This window comes from Myodes glareolus, chromosome 4 (assembly GCF_982192425.1).
Source record: "Myodes glareolus chromosome 4, mMyoGla1.1, whole genome shotgun sequence".
Taxonomy (NCBI): domain Eukaryota; kingdom Metazoa; phylum Chordata; class Mammalia; order Rodentia; family Cricetidae; genus Myodes; species Myodes glareolus.
Window position 1 is genome coordinate 72,444,539 of NC_142029.1, and position 24,800 is coordinate 72,469,338.

General features: G+C 52.8%; 1 protein-coding gene and 1 long non-coding RNA gene across 2 annotated transcripts in view; one reads left to right on the forward strand and one right to left on the reverse strand.

The window, feature by feature from the left end:
• Positions 1-1,521: 1,521 nt before the first annotated feature.
• On the reverse strand, positions 1,522-6,215 carry LOC146894467 (uncharacterized). The gene is made up of 2 exons (XR_015001607.2): positions 5,696-6,215; positions 1,522-2,337 (listed from the first exon to the last, which is right to left on the reverse strand). It is a non-coding gene; the product is annotated as an uncharacterized LOC146894467 (long non-coding RNA).
• Positions 6,216-6,527: 312 nt separating this feature from the next.
• The window catches only part of Nectin1 (nectin cell adhesion molecule 1), a 62,169-nt gene continuing 43,896 nt past the window's right edge, over positions 6,528-24,800 (forward strand). Inside the window, exon 1 of the mRNA XM_048416903.3 lies at positions 6,528-7,315. Within this exon, the coding sequence (XP_048272860.2) occupies positions 7,240-7,315 (76 nt within the window). The 5' untranslated portion in view covers positions 6,528-7,239. The remainder of the gene's footprint in view (positions 7,316-24,800) is intronic.

Below are 24,800 nucleotides of genomic sequence, written 5' to 3' on the forward strand. Positions count from 1 at the left end.
GGCCGGGAGGGGAAGTCATTATTGTGTTGACTTTGGGCCTTTTCCAGGCCCAACAGCTGCCTGTCTGAAAGGGCCTGTGGAAGCTGGGAGTGTGCCTCAGGGAGACTCTCCTAGGAGTGTGCTTTCCCAGGGCTGCTCCCAGGCAGATCAGTTGCCACCTTCTCTACCCCTGTGGCTGGACTAGGTAAGAAAGGAAAGACCAAGTGCCCGCTCTGGGAGTGACCTGTCACACTGAGGCATGTCAGGTCTCAGAGCCCAAAAGGGAGGTAGAACCCACTCACTTGTGTCCAAGCCAGACCCAGATTCCATCAGGAGCAGTCTGACGAACGGACTGCAGCCTCAGTGGGAAGATGACCTGGAGTTCATTCCCTTGCCTCTTAGCTCGAATCTCTAAACAATCTCTAACAGATTAAATTGAACCCGAATTTCCTTAAGCAGACACCCTCCGTCCTGACTCCCCAGGAAAGGCACACCCATCACACTCATTTCTTTCCCCGGTGGTGGGGGACACTGTTAATCAAGCTTCCCCTCCATTCTCTCTAGTCTTCCCACTTGTGAAATCTGAAGCCACCTTCCTACCTCTCCCTGCAGGGAACTCCAGCCCTTACCTCCAGCCAGTGATCCCGTTACTCACCCCTCCTGTGTTCTGTTCTCCAAATCCTCTTCACCCATGCTCTCTTCACCTCCTCCATGCTCAGAAATCCATGCCTCATCTCTTTTCTGCCACGGTTTCACCATCACCTCATCCCATTGCTTTCCCAACCATCTATCACTTCCAGGGCTTGGATCCCACCATGCCTCCCCACCCCATTGCCTCTCCCCTACCCTCAGGCCCCCCCACCCCCGTGCCACTTCTAGGACTTGGGTCCCACCCCCCCATCCCATTGCCTCTCCCCTTCCCCCTCCCTGCCACTTCCAGGGCTTCTCCCTAAAGGATTTTCATTTCCAATTCTTTCACCAGCTTCACCAGTCCCTCACTGGTCTTTCATTTCCCACTCAGGAGGAGAAAGAGAGCCCCTTCGCCGGCCTAGCTCTCTCTGTGCTTCTGATCATTTTGCTTACTCAGCATACCAAATTTCTAGGAAGCAGGACACCTACCGCTCCCCCTCACTCTTCCTCTGACCCCCTGCTTGGATCTGGGTTCGGCTCCCCCTTGGAGGTCAACACCATTCTCTCGAAGGTCACTGGTGCTTTGGCCACTGTTTCCAAGAGCCATCTGATCCCTGCCTGCACCTGCAGAATCTGTCACTCTTGGTGGTGGCCTTCCCGCCGCCAACTCCCCCGCCCCTCTCTCCCCTTCCTCTTCTTCAGTTAAATCCTCTTCTCTTCTTACTGGCTTCCATGACAACCCACTCTCTCTGCTCCCCCTCCTCCCTCACTGACCAATCATCATCTGTCTGTCCTGTTCACATCGTTGCCAGATTCATCTCCTGAAAGCCCAGCTCCAGCAGTTCCCAATAAGCACTTCTCTGTTCAAAACTCTTCAATGGCTCACTATTGCCTTTAAAAAGAAGAAGAAGAAAGAAAGAAAAAACATTTATTTAAACCAACCATCATGGAATTGTGAAATCGCGAACATTTATGCAATCATAACTTACAGTACAGTAATCAGTCAGGAGTCTCAAACTTTTTGAACAGCCAGATCCTCAAATCCCATTAAGAGAAACACTTTTCAGAAGGCCAATGTTTACAGTGTGTGAAAACAACATGTTCTTTAAACATGGCTCTATTGAAGCAGGGAGCTGGGATCCTTGAAATCCAGTGGGGACATTGGCCTCCTCAGTCTGCAGATGAGAAAAGCGAGGCCCAGGGAGAACATGTGATCAGCAGGAGGGCACACAGGATGCAAGCAAGAAGACAAAGCATTCCCATCAGGTGCCTAGTGGGTCTGCCCTGTGTTCCAGGTCCTAGGGATGCAAAACAGGTATTGTCCCTGGCCTAGAGTACATCAAACATTGCAAATAATCAATCACCAATGAGACAACAGGAATACAGAAAGAACTGTGGGAAGACAGGGGACAAGCCTGGTCTACCTACCACGAGGACATGGCACAAAAGAAAAGGAAGGCCAAAAGAAAAGGAAGCTGATCAAAAAAAGGAGGTGGGGTTTACAGAAGAAATACATTTGATGACCCCCAGTAAAGTGAAGTCTCCCCTATGCAAAGCCCTAGAACAGAGGAATGTGAGACTTCTATAGCAGGAAGGATCCAGGAGACACTGCTGAGGCCATGATAATGGCCTGAATTTGGCAGGCCAGGGAAGGGATCAGCTTGGAGCTGATCACTTGCATTAGAAGATCACTTGTGTTAAATGCCAGGTGGTGTCCTGATTTAGATCCTAGAAGAGAAAATAAAGAGGAAATAGATGTTAGTGAGGAACTTGAGAAAATCCAAATAAATTCTTTAGTTCATTTAATAGAGACATAGTAATGCTAATTTCTTATTTTTGCTACACGGCTCATACATAAGTTATTAACATTTAGGAAAGTAGGTGAGGGTCAAATGAAAACTACACTCTCTTTTATGCTTTTAAAGATCTTTTTTAAAAAATTATGCTTGTGTGTATGCCCATGTGTATGTACATGCGTAAATGCAGAAAAGTATGTTATGTCTCTTGGAATTGGAGTTACAGGTGATTATGAACCACTTAAAGTGGACTCTGGGAATTGAACTTGGGTCTTCTGGATAAGTAGCAAATACTCTTAACCATGGAGCCATTTCTTCTGCCTTTGTTATACCTCTTTTGTAAATCCAAACCTATTTCAAAATAAAATATACTTTAAATGCACAGGATGGGAATGCAAGGTCTGTATCATAGTGTGTGTGTGTGTGTGTGTGTGTGTGTGTGTGTGTGTGTGTGTGTACCCTCTGGCAGAGAAGAAGACAAGTGTATGTGGAAACAGAGATTATAGGAATGATGATGACCAACATTAAAACAGTTTTCTCTGTAGGCTAGGCATTGTTCCAAGTGTGTACCATGTTTAATCCTCACAATCCTAAAACATGTGTGTTATCAATTCCTATTATACAGATAAGGAAGCTGAGCACATGGAAGTTAAGTTGGCAATTGATAACTGATTGCAAACCTGAAGGATGGATCAAATTTGAACCAAGAGAGGCAAGAGAGAGAATGACAGGTTTATGGGACAGCTTGCGCAAGTATGGGTGAAAGAACTTGTTTAAAGACACATAGTTACTGGGGGCTATTGTATAAAGATACATAGTTACTGGGGGCTATTGTATAAAGATACATAGTTACTGTGGGCTATTGTATAAAGACACATAGGTACTAAGGGCCATCATCTAAAGACACACAGTTACTCAGGGTAGGAACTGGCATTTAAGAACCTGAATTCAGAGCTGAAGAGAAGGTTCAGTGGTTAAGAGTGAATATTGCTCTCCTAGAAGACATGAAATCAACTCCCAGCACCCACTTATAACTCAGCTCCAAGAGACCTGATGTCTCTGGTCACTTCAGGCCCTGCACTCACAGGCATATACACATATTAAAAATAATAAAATACGTATTTTAAAAATAATTTGAAGTCAGAGCTGGCCATGGTGATGCACAGCTATAATTACTAATACTTAGGAGGTGGAGGCAGGTGAATATCTGTGAGTTTGAGGTCATCCTAGTCTACATAGTAACTTCAACTTTACATAGCAAGGGCTATGTAAAGAGATCCTGTCTGGTCAGTTGGTGGTAGTGCATGCCTTTAATCCCAGCGTTTGGGGCAGAAGACCAGCCTGATCTACAAAACAAGTTCCAGGACAGTCAGGGAGGTTACACAGAGAAAACCCTGTCAAAATAACAAAACAAAACAATACAAAGGAAAAAAAAAACCCTGTCTCAAACACAAAACCAATAACCAAAATAACAAAAATGGAATCTTTAGGATTGGGGAGGAAAAGAAAACAAAAACAAACAAACAAACAAACAAAAACACCTCTTAAACTCGGTGGCCCAGGCCTTTAATCCTAGCATTTGGAAGGCAGAAACAGAAAGATGCCGTGGTTCAAGACTAGCCTGGTTTACATAGTGAGTTCTAGGACAGTCAGAGCTGTCTTTTTTTTTTTTTTAAAAAAGGGGGGGGTGACCAGGTGGTGGTGGCACATGCTTTTAATCCCAGCATTTGGGAGGAAGAGGCAGCAGGCATATATCAGTGTGTTCGAGGTCAGCCTGGTCTACAAAGTGAGTTCCAGGACAGCCAAGACGGTTACACAGAGAAACCCTGTCTCGAACCCCCGCCCCAGCCAAAATGGAAAGTGTGTGCCACCACCACTCAGCTTGTGGTCCCATCTCTTAAACTAGGAGCCCAGGGGTCCTTCTTTCCACTTAATTGTCACAGTCCAGCTGGAAAGCAAAAGTTGATGGCTCTGCCATGTCTACGCCCGAGGGTGTTGTGAGGACCACACAGAAACCGTGAGCACGGAGACAAGGTTGATGAGCGCAGAAGTGAAGTAGTGTCAGCATGCAAAGGGCGGGGCAGTGGTGACACACACCTATAATCCCAGCACTCCTAAAGCAGAGGCATGCAGATCTCCAAGTTCGAGGCCAGCCTGATCTAAAGAGCAAGTTCCAGGACAGACAGGGACACCCTACACAGAAAAACCCTATTTCAAAGAAACAAACAAAAAAGAATTGGGACCACAGCTTGTGCCCTCCTGCTGCCTGATCTTATTTTCCTTCCTATCAGCAGAGGAAATCAGATGGAGAAATAGGAAAATTAAAAGAACTTGGTGTATCTGAAGTACCCCCTTGAACCCAACCCTATGATGTGTCAGGCACAAGCAAGAAAATCATTTTGGCTTTGGCAAACTTAAAAGCACTTGCCAGCCAGATGGGATCTTCCTGGCTGGGAGCCTGGCCACCCCTTGCTAAATTTAACAGGGCATTCCCCAGTTTAAGACCCTCCTGCGGCCACTACCTGGCATAATTCTGATTTACAGATTTGACCTTACCTCAAGCTGAGGCTGGGTTAGGACCAATTATTTAAGAGCTCCCTACCCTAGTACCCTAACTGTTGCTCAGCTTTGTGGTTTTTCCCTGTGCTGACCCCTACCTTAAATCCAGTTGCTTTAGGGACTGAGTCTGAGACCTTCAGTCGTTCCCAGCGCTCCCTTCCATAGAAGGGTCCAGTCCAGCTCAGGCTAAGGTAGATGTTTTCCTGGTGATTATGAAAACCCACTACACTGTGGTGAGTGACTGCTCGGAACTTTTGTTTCTGTGTCCCTCCCCAGACTACACCCAGCTCCTCTCGGGCAGGCGAGGATCAACTGTGAGACCAAGCAATGCATTCCCAGGTCTGGCAGTTAGTGTGTTGGAGAGTTGTTCCTGAGTTATGCATGTGAAACCTAAAAGGCTACAGGGAGTGAGTGTTCGGGTGAGTGGAGTGGCTTCTTTGGGAGATCGAGGCCACGAGCTCAGAAGCGGGAAAGGGTCACCCTCCTCCACCCTCCTGCCCCTCCCACTCCCGGAAAGGGAAATTTACATTTTATCAGACTGTGGCTGCTCCCCTGTTCCTCTGTGCCCTTGGGGCTGGGCAAAGGGCAAAGGGGGCGTTGTCTGATCAGGCCTCCTGGGAGTGTTCAGCTCTCTTGACTGGGAAACCCTGTCTGTCTGCCTCTCCCAGGCCAAGGATGGGGAACAGAAGGTCCAGGCTTCAGACTGCTAAGGGCCCCTCCGGCTCAGTCACCTTGGCAAGAAGCCACCCGGATGTGGTGGGTGGCGAACAGGATGGGGCGGAGAGTCCAGGCCGTTCTGGGACACCGACTGGATGGACCACTTTCGCGGGAATCCCGCAAACTGCTCAGAAACGAGGTGCAAGCAATGATAGCCGACTTGGTTTCTTGTTCTTTGAGGGAAAGCAGAATACTTCCATTACGGGACAAGGACCCTCTGAAGGCAATGAGGATTATAAAGAACGTCCCACTAGAAGCCCCGACCTCATCCACTAATGCTTTCCCTCCGCTTCTCCACAGCTTTCGCGGTTGGTCTTCCTTTAAGCAGATTCTGTCCTACGTCCACATCTCGGGGTGCAGATGCTTTGACAGCTGAGTTCTAGACTGTTCTCTGCTTCTTTCTACCCGGGACCACTCTACGCCCTCCTCTGGGCCTTTGTTTCCTCATCTGCGAAATGGGCCCAGGGTTAGAGGAAAGGGCTAAAAAAGCCCTCGGAGCTCGGACAATGCCAGATCCAGCGTTCTCAGGGCTCCCCATGGCCGCCCCCTCCCCATCTTAACTCCACCCCTATCGAGCAGCTTCTCCCCATTGCCGGCCGCTAGGGGTCACTGCCTCCCTTTGTCATCGACCGGGGAGGGCAGCCCGCCCTCCGGCCCTTTCCACGGCCGAAAGGCGACTCAAGGGGCATCTTGCTAGCGAAGGGGTCTGCGTGGGACCCCACGGCCACGCTCGCAGCCGCAGCTGCCTGGGGTTGGGAGGTACAGGCGCGCGGGCGGAGACCCGGCCAGGGTTGGGCCGGGCGCGTGGGAGCCAGGAGGGGGTTAACGCTAACCCCTCCCCCCGGGCTGACATCACGGGAGAGCGGGTGAGAGGCTGGATCGGCGAGTGAGAGAAAGAGAGGGAGAGCAGCAAGCGCGGCTCGCCTCGGCTCCCAGGCAGCTCCACATTGTTGCGGATCACCCGCACCGGGCGTAGTGGCAGCGGTGGGGACCCGTGGCGCACCCGGCTCGCTCCCCTCGCACCTCCAAGACCGCGCAGCCCGGAGCCTCGAGGGTAGCTGGCCGCCGTAGCCGCACACCACCGCCTGGGCCCCGAGCCCTCCGCACCGCCCGGCCACCCTCGGAGAACGGCCGACCATGGACGCTTGCAAGTTGGAGCCGAGCGGGAGGGTGTGAGCGCGCCCAGGGCCGGGAGCCTGCGCCGCGCTAGTCGGGCAGCCGGGCGCGCCGGGGGTGGGTCCCTCTCCCCAGCCCGGCTCTGCGTGGAAGAAGAGGGCGGGGACCGGGGTGAGGAGGAGAGCGGAGGAGGCGAAGGGGGCATGACTCGTGCAACTTGCGGCGGGCATCTGCCGAGGCTCTGAGCCGGCGGCAGCCCGGGCCCGGATTGCGGCCGCGCGGATCCCACCCAGCCCATCCCGCCCCGGCCGACGGCTGCGGCTGACCTGGACCCACCGAGCGCCAGCCGGCCGCCAGCGATCCGCCCTCGTCTTCCAGGCTGGTTTCTGGAGCGCGAGGAGCGCCCTCCTGGCCGCCCCTTTCACCGGACCCCCGCCCTCCGATGGCTCGGATGGGGCTTGCGGGCGCCGTTGGACGCTGGTGGGGACTCGCTCTTGGTTTGGCCACCTTCTTCCCAGGTAAGGCGATCGCCTCTGCTTCTCACCCCCCATCTCCCCCACTCAACCAGAGTCTCCTCGGGACTGGGAGCTGGATGACGGGCACGACTGGGTTGTAGGGGGCGAGCGGAGCCAGAAAAGTTGGGTCACGCTTGGATGGGGGGAGCAGGAGGTGGCACCGTGGAGAAAGGGGTTGAGAAGCCGAACAGCCTGCCCCGCAGGGAAGCAATCGGATGCACGTCTCTATGTAGCAAGAAAGCACTTTCTCCGCTTAGTTCTTCACAAAAATAATAATATGTAATAGGGTTCTATTTATTTAATAACCAGTTCTCAGCTCGAGAAGCAGTTTGGAAACACTGAGTGTTACATAAATGCAAAATAATCACCGTAATCACGGGTTTGGGGTATGAGACAACAGCCCCTGGGGGAGGGCGTCAGTCTCGGAGCTGGTGGGCTGTGTGCTTGGAGGGTTGCAGGGGGCTTCGTTTCTTTTGGCGGCCTCTTGTCAGAAGGCTTCGGGCTCGCGGGGGGTCCCCTGTTGCCCCACATCGCCCCACAGCGGGCGCTTGGAGCCGGTTCCTGCGGCACAAGCAGCTTCTTGCTCACCTGCGGTTCCTTTTCTGGAGGGTGAGGCCGGGCCGCCTTGGGATCGCAAACTCCCGGCCTTGCGCGGGACTGGGCTCCGCCTTGGAACTCCACTTCTAAAGCAGAGGGCTCCCCCAGGAGGAAGCTCCATGGGCTTCATGCCAGCCAGGTGGCCGCATGACCCACTTTCCCGAGAGGCCCCGAAGGTGTCCCGCGAGTCTTTCCTCGAGGGTGTGAACTGCCGGCAGAAGAGGGGTTAACTCCGCGCCCGACCCTGAGGTGGCCCGTGGTGGCCCGTTCTGACGGCTGGGGTGGGGGCGGAGGCTGGGACCGGCCCAGGCATATTGTGCTGGGGAATGAACTGGAAAATGCGTTTAGGAGGCAAATCCTACCGAGTCCCCTCGCCTGGATTTAACCCCTTGTGTCCCTGGGGAAGCAACTGGGCTGCCAGCAGGACACTAATTTGGGTCAAGGTGGGGGAAGCATCTCTCTAGCCACCCCCCCCCGAAACAAACCTCAGATGAGCTCTGGCCTTAGCAAGATGGGACTTTGGGGGGCTAGGGGAAGCTTGACTGTAACTGGTGGTCGCCAACCTGGGGTGGTAGAATAAGGTGCTGGATTAAGAATATTGGCTTCCCAGCCAGTGTGATTCTGCAGGCTTGCCAGGCAGTTTGTTAGGAAGAGACTGGCCTGGCTGTCCAGGTGTGGCTTGGATGCACTCCTGGAAGACAAGAGCCTGGCCTCATTTACTTCCTTTCCTGCCTCCTTCTGCCAGCCAGCTCACTGCTAGGGCACTGCACCTCTTCATCAGTGGTGGGTGCCAGGAAAGCGATTTGGGAAAGCAGGGGCTTGGGCAGTGTGGAGTACTCGCCCCTTAGGTGTCCCAGGAGGGGGCATTCCACGCTGTTCATAGGAGCATGCTGAACCCTCCGCCAGTATGGTCGGGGTGGTAATGAGAGGTTTTCATCCACTTTCTTGCTGCTGATGTCAAGAGCAGTACACACAGAAACTCAGCCTTTAGAATGTACCTGGTCAGCACAGGCTTAAATCCTTTTAAATCCCTAACCCTTCCCAGAACCCAGAGCAAGGAGAACTCGCCAAGAGCCCCTAAGGATTCCTAGCACACTAGGGGTTAACCAATCCTGGGATGGACAAAGGGCCAGAGGGTTTGAGGAAGGAAGCTCACCCCTCTCTGTTTGTTGCTCTGTTTCTCCGTTTTGGGTTGGTGCATGGGTCGAAGCATGTTTAATTCCATCCTTGGGGGTTAGAGGCCCCGGTGTGCTCCGCCTACAAGACAGGGAGGTGACACTCACCTGGCTCAAAGCAGTTGCTCCCCCACCAAAAATCCAGCGAGAAGCTAGGATGCCCAGAAAGGAATCACAGCCCAGAGGTATTTGGTAGGTGCTCTGCCACCGATTGTGACTGGTGGATGAGTGCAGCTGAGGCAACTGAAGTTCCTGGGCTCACCTAGCTCCTAGATGGAGCCTGCTTCCATGTGCCTGCTGCTCTGCTTGCTTTCTGAGGTCCGCTGTGACAGAAAGCAGGTCAGTACGGCTACACTCAGTCTGATCCTCCAACCGAGAAGGCTAGGGAGGCCCAGCTGGCACCCCATCCCCACTGTGCACCTTCCTCTGCCTTCCTCTGCTTCTGCCTACTCTGGCCTTTCTCTGGGGATTTGCCAGTCTGCTGCTCTTTCCTGGGTTCTCCTGGGCTGTGACAGGGAACACTGTGGACGTCAAGAGAAAGGAGCCGCCAGTGTATGTGATAACTCCTGACTTCATAACACAGCTGATCTGGCTCTTGAAGTGTACAAAGAGAAGTATGTTTCGGTATGACCGACAGTACAGGTAGGGTAGAAAGGGCCCAGGACTTTGTTCCTGGAGATGACAGGTTCCTTCCAGGGTGCTCACTTAGAGGAGAGGGTCAGTGTTATCCACAGTGTTACCAGAAGAGGATGGGGTGGAGAAGCTGCCTGGGAAGTATGTGTCCCACCTCTACCACACCCTCTCTAATTGGCTTCCCCACACCTTTGGTCTAGAAAGAAACCCACACCCTAGGTGTCAAGCTCACCATGCAAAGACCTGACAGGCCACAGCATTCATTCCCTTTAGGCTGCCTGTGCACAGCACCCATTCCTGGTGCTTTTCTTTGAAGCCTCCCAAGCTAAGCTGTTGGGTTTTTTTTCCTTTTGCCTGTTTCTCAAAGACCATGGTGGGCTTGGATTTACTGGGCCGGGCATTATAGCAGCATCCATTCTCCTGGTCTGGGGTTTGCAGTGTAAAACACAGCCGTCTCCAGGCCTATTAGTCAGGTAGCCTTGTGGAGAGCATCTCACTCAGATTCAAGGCCTAACCCTCAAGGCTGGAGGGAAGGCTGGACACTGCACAGCATGAGCCCACAGTCCTGGCCGAGTAGCCTAGACGGTTTCTGAGCCTGGACTAGTCCACGGAGCCAGTGGCTTCCTAAAGCAAGCTGGGACCAGTTGTAGGCTGCCAGTTCCCTCCTTGACCACTTGGCTCTGCACAATGAGTCCACCTGGGCAATCACCTGGGCTGCCTGGCCTGTGGGCCCAGCTGTAGGCTGCCAGCGTGGCTGTGCCCACAGCTGAGCCAGTGGACTGGGTTGGAGGGCCAGAGGGTCGGCTCCCATTGCTGCATCTATGATGCTGCCATTGTTTAGCAGCTGACTAATGTTCATTGTTCAGCACAAATAGAAAACACCCAAGGGAGGTGTGACTGTAGCTTCTGGTCTTCTGATGGTATCTTTCCTGGTTAGCTTGGCAGATTGAAAACCTCTCAACTGAGGAAGGGGCAGAGAGGTGTCTGCATCACCTGTTGGGCTTGCTTTTTTTTCCACCTTTAGCTTTGAACAGTAGCCAGCACTCCAGGTAAGAATGTTCTGTAGCCAGTTGTGGGACGTGGCCTCTGACACTCTGATAGGCTCGCCTTTGCTCCAGAGTGGGTGTGTATGCACATGTGCATGGGGCTTTGTGTGATGATGTTGGTCACCTCCAATTCACTGTTACAAGCACAGATCTGCAAGGACTAGAATTAGGGGGTATCTGTATTCATATTTGCGATCACCATGGAACTGGGGCTGTAAGTACCAAATGCATGTTCACACATTACTGACTTTTTATGGCATCCGGATGGGTTGCTTCGGTAGCTTTGAGCCTTGACAATGCCTGTGTCTATGTCAGTGACTTGAGGGTGACTTTGGGAAGAGACCCAGAATTTGCTCTTAGCTAGCTTACTCCAGGAAAAACTGCTGGGTCCCAGGAAGCCTTGGTGCTGCTTTCTTGCTTCTCTGTCCTTGGCTTTCCCCTAAATCCTTACAGGGAGGAGCACAAGACCTTGACAACACCTGGAAAGGCTTCTCTCTTCTTATGAATCTTCTGTTGTCTTCTCAGCCATCAGAGCAATGCTGGAGCCGTAAAGGGCCTGGCCTACTCCATAGGCTCTCAAGATCCTGAAATGTCTGGAAAGGGCCAAGGGACATAGGTTTTCAGTTCCTCCCTAGATATCTTTGCTTCCTGCGTGGGCACTTAGAGAAAGGAATTTTGGGGAGTTAGGTACTACACAGTCCTTTTTCAAAGGTAGCAAGTGAGAGCTTTGGTCCCTGTAGAAGTCTACAGAGCCAGGTGGGTGACCAGGTCAGCAACATGAATGTACGTGATAGAATCCTAGGCTTGGGCAACAGAAGGAGAGAGCCCATTTGTTAGAAAAGGAGGTGGCAGGAAGGGACAAGGAATAGGACACAGCAGTCTTGGGGGCTTAGCCTCCTCACCCAAGCCTAGCACACAAGTATTCCCCTGGGCTGCTGACCCTTTCCATAGAGAACAAGCCCTCAGAGCCAACAGCAGATGTGCTGGCTGGGACAGGAGGTAACTTAAGATCTGAGCCAGATCACCTTGCAGAGGGAATGCCCTAAGCTGGAGATAACACCCCTGCATCCAGTTAACCCTTGAAGCTCCGAGTGCTTGGTGGAGCTAGAAGAAGAGGAAAATGAAGAAGTGTGAGACAAGACGTCAGATACACTCTCAGAACCTTGACCCTTCCACAAGCAGAGGCAAAGCCAGTGTAACAGAAGAGATACAAGACAGACCCAGAGATTGTGTGATAGCAGAGGTTAGGGTCTTGAGGGCAATTGGTAGGTAATCTTTATCCTGGGAAATGCAGAAGAGGAAGTTATAGGGTTTTATTCTCCAGGGGTAGGGCCTGAGAACTGTGCCTTTCTCAGACTCTCAGTAGAGGGCAGAGAAGCAGGTCCCTTAGCTGTCCTTCTCCTGTAACCAGGTGTTCACCCCATCTTGGTGGCCCAGCTTAGTAAAACTGGCCAAACTAGACTGGAATCCCAGCTCTACTGATGACTAGTTGAGAAACCTTAGCAGGGTTGCTGCATGAGCCTCAGGTTTCCTATCTGTAAAATGGAACTAAATGTTGCTATGATATCCAGTTTTTCAAGGAGAGATGGAGAATGATGTGATAGCACAAAATAAGGAAGAGCCCAGGTTCTCTCCAATGTCTTTCCTCTGGGTGGCCCTGCCCCTATTTGGACATGATGCTGCAGCCACCTGGGAGCTGCTGGCACGGTGAGAGGACTCGGGTGGCCTGACTGGCTGAAGGTACCTGCCCAGGCCAGTCCTGTGGAGGCCCGGTACTACGCAGGCAGCAGGTGCTGGGCAGCCTTTGTTCTGCAGCATGTTGCCCAGGGCTCTCCAGGCACCGGCTTCACTCCCTGGCTGCAGCCCAGCTGGGGCGCCATTGCCCATCTGGAGTGCTTGCAGAGGCAGCGGCCCAGGGTTGGCAGGGAGAGCCTGGGACTCTCTGCCCCCTGCTTTTCTCTAAACTTCTACATCTGAGGGGAGGGGAGATAACAGCTCTTGGTGAGGCCATAGAGGCCAGGTAAAGAGCCCTTCCTGGGGTTACCTCCTTCTCTTCCCGGTCTTCTGTTACAAATTGAACACTTCCACTAAATTGTCGTGGAAATAATGCAGATGGAAGCCGTGTGTGGTGGGTACTACTCTCCACTCGGAGCTTCAGCTAGAATTCACACGAGTTGTGTTAGAATTAATATTGTTTCCTTTTCACAGACAAAGAAAGTGGATCTTAGTTTGATGACTTGTTGACTTCCCATGCGGGTGTGGCCATATTAGGCACCGGGCTTCTGGGGGTGAATCCAGTAGACCAGAAAGAAGGAACAAGCTGGGATGGGCACACAGAAGGGGTTGAGCCAGGTCACCATTGTCTCCATGGATAGAGTCATTGGCTTTGTCAGCCACTACCAGCTGCCACCTTCCTGCCCTACAGCAGGTAGGCAGTTCCTGGAGGAGGTGAGGGGTAAGTGGAAAACCTGGAGAAGAGTGCTTCTGGAGGTGACCCAGAACCCAGGTCGGCACAGGGTAAGCCTACGCTTCACCAGTGGAGCGGTGAAGGTGAGGGAGACAGGGAGCATCCTCCCCTGGAAATGTGGGCTGAGACAAGGGCAGGGCCCTGAGGTGTGAGCGTGGAGCCCCAGGGTATGGGCATGCCAGGACAGGGTGTGGGCTTGGCTCAGGCAGAAAGCAGGAACCCAGAAAGCATCATGGGGTGGATGGAGCACCCAAGAGAGGTTTGGGGGTACAATTTGGCACTTTGAGTCAACTCCCTTGCCCGGACAACCCCTGCCACCCCTAGCCTACACAGACCCCAAATCACTCTCTCAGTTTATGAGGAGTTCTCATTACCCAGCCACAGACAATAAAACCCGCCTGACCACTCTGGCCCGAATCTCATTAGAGGACATTAGTTCTGCTGGCTCGTGGCTCCTTTGGGACCCAGCTGCAGGCGTGGTCCAGGAAGCAAAATGGGCCATTGGCCATGGGCACAAGAATGTCCCATTGAGAGACTGAGGTCAATCGATGGACTTCAATGGAGGCCATCCCTCCAAAGTCCTGGAATGCTTGCACCGCAAAGCTGGAAACCAGCTGGACTCTCAGTTCTGCCTCCTGCCTGTAGGGAGAAGACCCAGCTCCCTCTCCAGGCTGTTCCCTGAAAGGAGCTGACTATAGGCTGCACCATCATCATCCCATGGATGAGGGCCCTTGGGGACAGGGACAGCATACCATCCCCACATGCAACTGGAGCCAAGATACAACCAGGGATCCTCAGTGGCCTTGGACTAAATCTTGGCCTGTCTTTCCATCCAAAAAGCAGAGGATAGAGGACTAGAGACCCTGTGGTCAAAGCATTTTCCTCATCTCTAACGGGACTTTCATCCAAGACTGAAAGAGCCAGTTCCTCCCAAGAACCACTTAGTACCCTTGGCAGGACATCCTGCCCCACCTGCTCCCTGGAGTTGGTTGTCTTGACCAGAGTTCTGTTCCCCCAAAATGGGGCTGTCTGTTTCATAGCAGGCTGTAGTGCCCACGAACAGCCAGCTTTGTTCTGCCTGTACCCCGTGTTCCTGTCTTATAGTCTCACCCAAAACCCAGACTACCAGGACACCAGCATGGCACTACCAGGACACCATAGATGTCACCATGAAAAACAAACAAGATCCCTCTTGGTGCCTCGGGCTTATTGGGAAAATGCAGGCCAGACTCAAATAACTGGTGTGAGCACACTCAGGCTCCTGGGTCTGCCCTGCTCCCATAAGAGGGTCATGCAGGGCAGCCCACGCTTTGGCAGGTGAGCTGGTAGGACCGCCAGATGAGTCAGTGGAGAGGGAAGCATGGTCTCTTTGGGCAGACACAGTCAACTCTGCACGGAGGGAAGGGGGCAAGGAGCCAGTAATAGCTCCAGGGCATTCCCTGGAAGCCCCTTCAAGCCACTTCTGCTGTGTAAGTGACACTGGGATGGGGAGGTGGATCCCCTCTCTGCCTCTGAGCCACACCTCAGGTGGCGCCCCCTCCTGTCAACTGGTAAGATGAGTGTTAGAGAAGGTGCCTCCGGATCAAGCCACTGCTATGAACTCTGGTGACAGTATCTCCTTGGCAAGGCTGCTACTGCAGCTCCTGGCTTGCATCTGGCCCTGACGCCAGGCTCCCGTGTTCCCACACTCCCAGGATACACCCGAGAAGGACTCTTACAAGCTCAGGAGCCTATGATGGCTGCTCCTTCCCTGCAGTCGCTCAGTGCCCCCACCTGCACACTCCTCAGTTCAGGCCAAGTGTTTTCCCCACTCCAGTGCCTTTGTACCTTCTGTTCCTGCACCTTATCCACTATTTCCTTTAAAGGCTAACTCTAAACACTAAATTTGAGCTAATAGCATCATGAAGCCTTCATGGTCTGCCCTCCAGCTACGGATAACTTCTCTCATCAGCCTAGCCGTACCTCATTGGTGCCTCATCGTTATTTGAACCTGGGCTTTATCTTCTTCACAAGGCCTCGGGTACCTCTTGGTTGAGTTTTCTCGTGGCCTAATGTGGAGCCAGCCCCATAGACGGCTAGGAGTGCTGCTGTGTGAATATTCAGGTTCATGAATACTAGTGATGGTGAAAGCAAAGTTGAATTCGAAGATCCTGGGTGCCAGACACAGTTGGCAGCATCATCTAATAACTCATGATCATCACAGGTCACGTGGAACGTTCATGGTAGATGTGGTGTGCTGACTTTTATGTCTGGAAGGATGAGACCCAGACAGGTTGGGTGACTTGCCTGTGGTCACTCAGCTGACGAGTAGTAGAGTCAGAGTTTGGGTCTAGGAAGTCAGACCCAGTGTTCATGATGCTTCCACTTGGCTGAGGCGCTTCTCTTCCAGAGCTTTGTGGGCAAATGGCAGAGGAGCCTGTTTGCTAAGCCTGGAGTCTTTGCAAGACAGTACGTTAAGAGTGGTTCAACTCCTGTGCATAGTGCTACTGCTTACATCTGTGTCCCTTTGAGGATCACATATAGCCCGGTTCTGTGGTTGCGTGGCCTGGGAGCATTGCGTCTTCAAGAGTCCTGGAGCTATGTGGTGTCCTTTAGCTATGTTAGTTTTAGAAGCGCAATCAATATGATCCTGGATCATCCTGTCCCTTCTCATGTCCCTGCCCCTCCTGGACCTCAGGAGTGTCCTTGAGCTGTGCTGGAACAAAATAGATACCATGTTATCCTTCTTTCCTTCCTGAGTCTATACATTACCAGCGCCATTGTGGGAGCCTCCCACCATGCTCCATGCAGACACAAGAAGCAGGGCGGTGACTTCTCTCTGTGAACTTCACAACAGGTATCAAGGTATCCTAGGTGGGTCCTGAGCTCACCTTAGGCTTCTGGAAGGTTATGTGCTTTGCTGCTTCCTAGGGATCCCGAAAGATGGAAAGGGAGGGGCCTCTGCAGGGGCGGATTTAGGGTGTTCACCTGTGTAGGAAGCTTTGATCTCTTGGGATGAAAGGACCAGTGCTTCCTCTGCCCCAGGGAAGCTGGGGACCAGGAGCTGGAGTGGGGGCAGTGCATCCCTCATGGCCTGGGATCCTCAGCCATGCAGTAGGGGACAGCAGGGTAAAGAATTGGAGAAGAAGCCCAGCAGAGACAATCCTGGGAGTGAAAAACCCAGGTTGTGGCTCGGGACTAACAATGGCCTCTGCACAGAGCGTGAACACATTGCCCTCTCAGGGTCACCCAGAGCTAGAGCTTTTTCCTGGGCCCTCATGACCCTACAGGTCACCCCGTGGACTCTGGCCTCACGGCTCCACTGGCTTAATTGGGAAGTTAGCTGGGCCGAAGCACAGTCATCTGATCGGTTCCGAAGCCAAAGAGAAATTCCTCCCAGACCCTCTCAGATTGTCCATGCTCCACTAGCTTGAATCACAATGCGGCCCCTGTGGCCCAAACACCAGCTGGAGTCATCCCAGACTGGAATCTATTTGAAAGCCCCTAGAAGAAGCAGACTTAGGATCTGCTTGGATCCTCCCCAAACTCGGGAATTGTCCAGTGAGATCACAAAGGGGCCCCCTACCCAGGAGGGTTTGCAACTATGGTGGCTATATTGTACAGCTTCTCTGGGGTTCTCGGTTGGAGCACAGGCAGGGGCAGGCATCTCCCAAGTGTAAATAAGATACTGACGGAGCAGCCACACCGTGCACGAGATGATTTTATTATTACTGCCCACCACCCCCGCCCTGAAGCGTTGCCATCTCATTGGCCTAGATTGCTGCATCTCTCAGAATGATGGATGGGCCTTCTCTCCCTTCCCAGGCAAGACAGCAGCCCTGCTACCCAGATACCTCCTACACAGCCCCTTCCTAAATTTATTCTTTGTGTCTGTGGTGCCCAGAGAGTCATCAGTGTCCTGAACCAGCTGAGCACTGATTATCTCCGACGACTTGATGGATGGGCCTTTAGGGGAACTTAGGCTACAGACCCTACTCCCCTGCTCCCTCCTCTGGCCCTGCCACAGCACCCTTCCCAGCCCTCCCAGGAGGCAGATAATGGGCCTGGGTCTTGCACTGAAGAGAAGCAGGGGTGATAAAGGAGGGGATGCAGTGACAATCCTTGGCGCCCACCTCATAGCGCTGCTGCCGCAGGGATAGCTGGGAATTCTCCATATCCACCCCGCCCCAAGCCCTGCACGGAAGCATCATTCCCAGGCAGAGCTTCTTACGGTGTCCACGCCCTATCACTCCATTACCCCATCCCCCTCAGCACTGTGGACATGGTTTGTGCTGTGGTAATAATCTGTGTGGTTTATGTGTGTTCTTCATGAGGGCTTTTGTGTCTCCTGTGTGTGTACTAGGGAGGTTTATGATTGTGTATGTGTGCACACGTGAGGTCACATGCGATGTGTGTATGTGTCTGATCCTGATTAGCTGCTTAACATCTTCATGGAGCGGGGGCTCTCACCAAGCTGCTGATGCTGGCTCAGAGTCTGGGTCCTGGAAGGTGAGAGGTAGCCCCTGACTACTGCTGCCTCCCCTAACCAATATCTGCTCTGCCCCCAGTGCCATGTAGAGACACTCGGAGGTCACTTGCAAATTTTTTTTGTGTGTGTGTGATCAGTAACAACATGTTTCACTATTTTTCTTCTCAAGATTGAACCCACAAGTTATTTTGGTCGTAAGATTTTACGAGTGACCTGTGCTGGCCTGTGGATCGATGCCATATGACCTGTAAACGTAGGTTCCCTTAACTGTTAGGTTTGGGTGGAGGCTTTGAAAGAGGAAGCAACTGAAAGCTGAGAGAGAGCCTGATGCCATACCATGGGCCATCATTAGCTCTTCACCTGTGGACCCTGAGCTTAGAGAAGGAAAATTCAGTCTCCAAAGGAGGGGGTCCCTTCTAGCAGCAGTAACCTATCATATGGTCAAGATATCCCCTACTCCAGACTAGGGACAGAGACGTGCCTTCCCCGCCACCACCTCAGGGAGTCACCTGGTGCCTCTTTGGGGCCATTTGGTCTCCTTTCTTAAGAAGTTGGAAGCCAGGATTAAATGAGAGAGGCTCAAGATTCTGAGTCTTCCACGCACTCCTGGCCACCATTGTGCAAGCTTGGTGGGCAGGTGCATTCCTACATTCCCTTGGAGATGGCAGCCAAGGACACTGCAGCAAACATAATGTCCTGGCCAGCAGAGGATGGCATCAGCCTCTGCCCTCTGCCCTCACATACAGCATATGACACCTCAGGTGAATTCTCCCTTAGGCAAGAATGCCCACAACACAGATGCCTGGGAGGCTGTGTAGACAGAGTGTTGCAGCCTGGAGGGCCATGTCAGCGCTCATCTCCTGAATCTTCCCTGTTTAGAACTTAAGGCTAGATGAAATAGGTCAGGTTCTCCTTCACCCTTCAAGGAGAGCCCCTGCTTCCCCACCAGTCCCAGGACAAGAGAGAGCCTCCCAGCAGAACCACAACTTAGGGAGTTTTCCTGCCCCGTCGGAGAGGGCAGAGCAGGTGGGTCAAAATCCTGGAGTCTCAGCATTGGAGGCAAAATCAAATAAAGTACTACCACGTTCACATCCTGAACCCCCTTACCCAAGCCCCTACCGGTTGCTAGAGCTTCCAGCTTCAGGGTGAACCCCTCTAGGGACAGGGAGCTCTCCACTCTCCTTGGAAGCCCTGAATTCCCCATACAACTATATCAAGGTCTGTGTCCTGATGCATCAGCTCCTCCGCTGTCCCCTGAAATTGCCTGGGGCACATCTGATACCCTTATCATCTGCTCAGAGAGGCCTCAAGCCATGGCTTTCTCCCCGATCCCATGTGCTTTGGTGGTCCAGCGTCACACACCTCGCCGTCTTTGGTGCTGTCTTTGGGAACAATTTGTCTGGAGATCTAGTAGCAGAAGTACTGCCCCAGACTGAACCCAGTGTACCAGAAGTAGACGGAGCAGCCTGGGATTTTGGCCTCAATTCTCAGTTGACTGTGAGAGATCTAAGAGGAGGCGGAGTGGGCAGGCTGGCTTCACACCTCCCTCCACCGTCGCCCCCATCCTCTAACCCAGCCCTCACCCCTTCCCACCCCTGTTTTCTTTTGGATTAACTATAAATTGCAGTGGAAGATCGGCTTATCTCCAGTGGGAATTAAGGAATTAAGTTAGTGATGGGGAAAGGGGGATGGTGGAGGGAGCATATTGGAGCATATTGCAGAGGATCATGATGTGTGGGGCGGCCCTGAGGCTGCTTGGGGGCAGCCAGGGTGGTGGGACAGGACCCTTTCTGCCTATGTCTGTTACCTGGGAGGTTGTGGGGCAAGGGTGGGGCGTGCTGTTTGTGGGCTCCAAGGTTCCTGTGCCCTCCTGGGGACCAAATTTCTGACTGGAAGGGGGTGTCGCAGGTGGAGTGATCTCCCAGTAGCCTCTCCTGTTTTCTGGTGTTTCATGACCCAGTACAGGCAGCAGCTCTGGGGCATGTCACAACACAGGAAGGGCCAGATCCAGCATGTGGCAGGGTGGGGCGCTCACTTTTTGGCTCTAAGATACTGAAGCAAATTCTGCAGGGGGAAGTTCAAGGGCAGAGGTAGTCTGTCAGAACTGTCCTGGCACTGAAATGACTCCAGGTGGGCCTGTCTCAGGAGTCCTTACCAGATGATGGCCAGAGTTATGCTGAGACCCACACAGCCACTGGGCTCCCAGTTCCCCAAAGTGAAGGCTGAGGGGGACAATCAGCTTTCCTCTACTTTCAGGGCCACTCAGAAGGTTTTTTGAGCATGCCAGGTGAGAGGTGAGGGGTCATCCAGCTCAAGCTGCCTCCACCTTACCCAGCTCCTGCTTCCCTGAGACTGAGCTGTGTAGAGCCCACACCCCTGGCTACTCACTGATGCTTGCCGCCACGCCTGTCACTAGTCCCCCTCTAGCAGAGACGGTGTCTGATAGTGTTTCCCTCCTCTCCTTCAGACCCCCGGCCTGGTCCAAGCCTGAGTCTGGGGATGTAAGACGCTAACAGCAGTCAGCGAAACCAGCCATTGGAGAGGCTGAAATGAAGACTTGGACAGGGCTGAGGACCTCCCTGTTCACTCAGACAAGCTGGGGACCTGTCCCAAACAACTGTCAATCCTGGGTGTAGGAATCATTGGATAGTAGCAGCCATCAGGGCCCCGGAAGATAAGATCCAGGCCCCAAGTGGCCTAATTGCACGGGGGTGGGGGTTGGGGGTGGGGGTTGTTCAGCTTAGATGACAGAGGAAGCCTGAGCCTAAAGGTCTAGGCGTTTGGGTTAATCTTTGGCAACTCTGGTTAATAAATCATTGGCAGTTTTGTCCCCAAATTTCAGTCCTTAATCCTAGAGATCTTTCTGGCTATGTCCAGGTCCCAGAAAAGAAGCCCCATCTGCTTGCTCCTGCCGCCTCCCCCACCCCCATCCCAGGCAAGAGCCTCCCATCATGCCCCCATCCCCCAGTTGGTCTCTGGCACCCAGAATCAGCCTGCTGTGTAATCTCCAAGAGAGATTAGTGACCAGCCTTCCCTGCCCTCCCCCACAGGCTGTGGATGTCCCTAGATTCTTCCTGCTGGGAGGGCAGGCCACCCACAGAGGGTCTCCAGGTACCCTAGAGAGCAAGGCTGCCATTATATGTGGGCCTTTTCTGCAGCCCTATGGTGCCTGTAAGGAGGAATGAGCCAACGGATTCTCCTTGGACAGCTCCTTTGTGCCAGGTACTGTGTGTCAAAAAGAAATGCTTTAAGCAACTAAAAACATGATTTGAGAGTTTATTCAACTGGTCCATATTGGGGGCACCTAAGACCAGTTGCACCGGGTCCTGCAATGTAAGGTAAAAAGAGGGGGGAGTCACATGTTCTAGGGTTCTAGCATTTCTTCATTGACTACAGAGGAGCACTTGCTGGTTGGAGGTTGGCCAGGTTTCCCTCCTCTGATTTATGATCTTGGGTCTAATCCTGGCCTGGTGGCCGTTAGAACAGTTTCCCTAGCTGGTTTACAAACTGGCCATCAGGGGACAGAGTGACAGAAAGGGAAGCCAGAGAAAGGCCAGAGTTGAATGAAGCCAGGGTGCCAGGGTGGACTCTCCTACTCACCCTCATTCTTTGCATACTCAAAGTGGGGGGGGAGTCTATCCTCAAGACAGGTGGGGTTCCTGGCACCTGTGAGTTGTGTGGACCGTCAGAACTGCTTGAGTGGATAAAGTCTGCAGAGACTGGGATGGAGACATGGCCTTCACGAGGGTGGGTCTAGAGGCTGCTCCAGGACAGTGAGCTTGACATTGAGCCCTGAAGCCTTAGGAGACAGACAGGGACAGCCCCAAGAGGAAGACCTGTGTGTGGAGGTGGGCATGGAGCCTTGGGAGGCCCTGGGGAAGGGGGAGGGCTAACGAGAAACCCTCCACCTCTTAGTTCCGCCTGACCTGTGTGTAGTCCTGCACCCCAAGATCTTTACTCACCTGTCTCCCTCTGCCCAAGCTACCACCTACCCTGGACTCTTCCCATTTGTGCCATTGCAACCCCCAGGTCTGTTCGCTGCCCTTCACTCTTTTCCCTTTGCTGCTGCAAGGCCTGGCACTGTCCTTGGGACACCTCTGAGCTCAGTACTGTTATTCTTCCCCAATGCCTTTCCCCATTCCTGAGCAGCCACTCATCACTAGCAGAATGAAGAGAAGTTCGAGCAATACCACCGTCCCACTGGGAAGCCCTCATGGGCTCTTCATTGCTGACAACCTCAGTTCGTGCCCCATGATCTAGGCCATGCCTTTCAGCCTTAGCACTGCTCACTTGGAAGCCAGACATCCTTTGGCATGGGCCACCATGCACAGAGAAGCATGTTTAGCAATTTCCCTGGCCTCTACTCACTAGAGGCCAGTAGCATCTACCCCTTTATCCTGGGTACTATGACAATAGATGTCTTCAAGACAGGATTACAAGCCTGAAATCCCAGAATTTAGGGAAGTCGGGGCAGAGGCAAGCAGATCACTGTGGGTTTGAGGTCAGCCTAGTCTACCTTGTCTCAGACAGACAAACAAAACCAAAGCAGAACAAGCCACCAAAAACATTGCTGCGGTTCCCCCAGGCAACAACACATTGAGCATCGCTGGTCTAGCCTTCTGCTGCAACCAGACCTGTTTTTCCAAAGCTACTTCCCATCCTGTACCTGGGCATAGAGTGAATCACTCCAACTCCTGTTCCTGGGCCTTACTTCCTGCTGATGGCTGAGCCCCGAGCCCTAGCACATCTGCCTGTGAGACACCCAGTTTGTTCAGTGTGACTGTCTCCTCTCCCTTCCTCTAGGCCCTTTGCTCCTTAAGGAAGGCCTTCACACAGCCCAGCTCAGAGCCTCATAAGCAGCAGGTGCCTCATGAATGTATGCTAACATGATGGGAGCCAGCTGGCTCTGGAGCACCCCATCTCTGTGCCGCTCTTGGCACCCTTTCTCACCCTGTAGCCAAGAGAGAACTTCGGATGCTCCGTTTTTCCTGACACCTCTAAACCCACCTCGCTTTTTTCGGAGCAAACAAAATCGTCTCTCTTTTTTTTTTTCCCATTTGCTAAGTACTGGAGCACTGTAGTTGTGTGTGCCAAGCTGTGTGTGGCTGGGTGGCTTTGCAAGCGGGAACCGAGTGGTGGCATGTTTCTGTGTGTCGGATATTGGTGTGTTTGCATCAGAAGTGGTACCATTTGTACCAGGCCTTGTTTAGGGGTCTTTCCTCCCACTAATTGCTCTACACATCAATTCCACTCAAACGAATACCTTCCCCTGCAAGCTGCATTCTTTTTCCAGCTTTGTTCTGGTCACCTTCTCTGTTTGGAGAGCCGGGCCTCACTGCCTGGCATGCTCCTACTCACCCTTCAAAGCCCCGTGCATCCTCTGCGTAGGTCCTCTCATCTCCAGTCACCTTCTGCAGATCTATCATTTCCTCTGCGGCCACCGCACTTCGTGCACAGTCGGAACGAAGCAGCGCTCATGTTATTAGTCCATTTGTCCTGTGTCTTTGAGGCCAGGGACTGTATCCGATCACAGGTGTATGTTTATATCCCTATTAGAAGGCTTTTGATGAGAGTCTTCCAAGATGTTAATTAAATAAATGGGAATAAATTGCTTATTTTGTTTCCGAAGCATTTTCTTTGTACCATGTTAAAAGGTGTCTCCGTAATGACTTTGCTTAACCTTTCTGCACTGCTCCTGCGTGCTTCTGTTCGTGTAGATGTGTTTTCGGTGCACAGGCGTGCTTGTATATATGTGTGTGCACGTATGCATGTGTGCCTTCATTTTGATGCGCTGAATTTAAAGGTGCATCCCCCAGTGCGTTCCCCACAGCTGACATTTCCTCGACCTCCCTGCCCTGCATCTTTAAGAACTGAAGGCGTGAGGGTAGGGGTGCCTGGCAGTGAGACTCTCTGCCCAAGTCTCCCATCCATCCTAGGGGAGCCCTGGATATGTGTGAGGTGGGTTGTGGGGCAGAGCCCTCCGTGGCCCCATCAGATCACACCCCCTTTCCTATCTATCTCTGCCCTGTTTAATTGGAATTTGGCTAGTAGAGACCATCTGTTCTATTCCATCCTGTTTCCATGACAACCAAGTGGCTTGAGACTGAGGTTTGTGGTGAGAGAAGTGGCCTGGGGGATGCTGGGAAAAAATAGCTAAGTCCTCCCCTCAACCTGCTCTGTCTCGTCCCCTCGTCTTTGCCATGCCTTCACCTGCGAACTCGTGACATAAGAAGCACCGCTGTCCTGGAGCTGGAGTTCCCTGGATCTGTCTGTCATCTCCCCAGCCTGTTCCCGGGCTTCTTGTGGCCTCCCCCACACACTGCTCCACCTCCCTTCACTTCCATTCATAAGTACTTTCCATGCGTGCACACTGGGGTGTGCAGGACTGCCCTTGTCCTTCTCCCGAGCAGAATGAGAGCCTGCAACTTCTGCCACCTTCCAGGTACCTTTTCTGTCTCCCTGCCCCACCCCACTTCAGAGTTTCCCCGTGGTGACTTCTCATCTCCCCACTCTGCAGTGTGAGGGGAACCCCAGCTCCCACAAATGAACCACCTAAGGAGCAGGGCCTTCTACGTCCACCACTGGGAAGTAGATGTCTTCAGAGTATGGAGCCTGTGACTCAGTGTCCTACAGCAAGGGCCATCATTTGAAGGGGTCCTGACTTCCTCTGAACCCCTCCCCACCTGCTTCAGGGAGCACCTTAGGCCCTTGAAGGTACAGTGGCTGGGATAACTCTGCCTCTAAGGAGACAGTGTTGCAGTCTGAAGTCAGGTGACCCTTAGTCTCCCAGGAGCTCCGACAGGCCCCACACACTGGGATGTGAAGGGGTGTGGGGTCCCTCCCATATCCAACAGCCAGATCTGCTTTCGTGATGTTATTTTCTGCCCTAATTTCCTCATCTATAGCAAAGCCTTTCCGTGCTTGCTCTATTGTCAGGGGACCTGCCTGTCTTCAAAAATAAGTGGTGGAGCTTGTCAGGTGACCTGTTTGTTATGCTGGTCCCAGACATCATGTGCAGGACGTGCATGAGACATTTTCACTAGCAGGGGGCTGGTGGTGTGCCTGGCGTGGGGTCCTAGGGCCTTTCCAGTACCCTACCCAA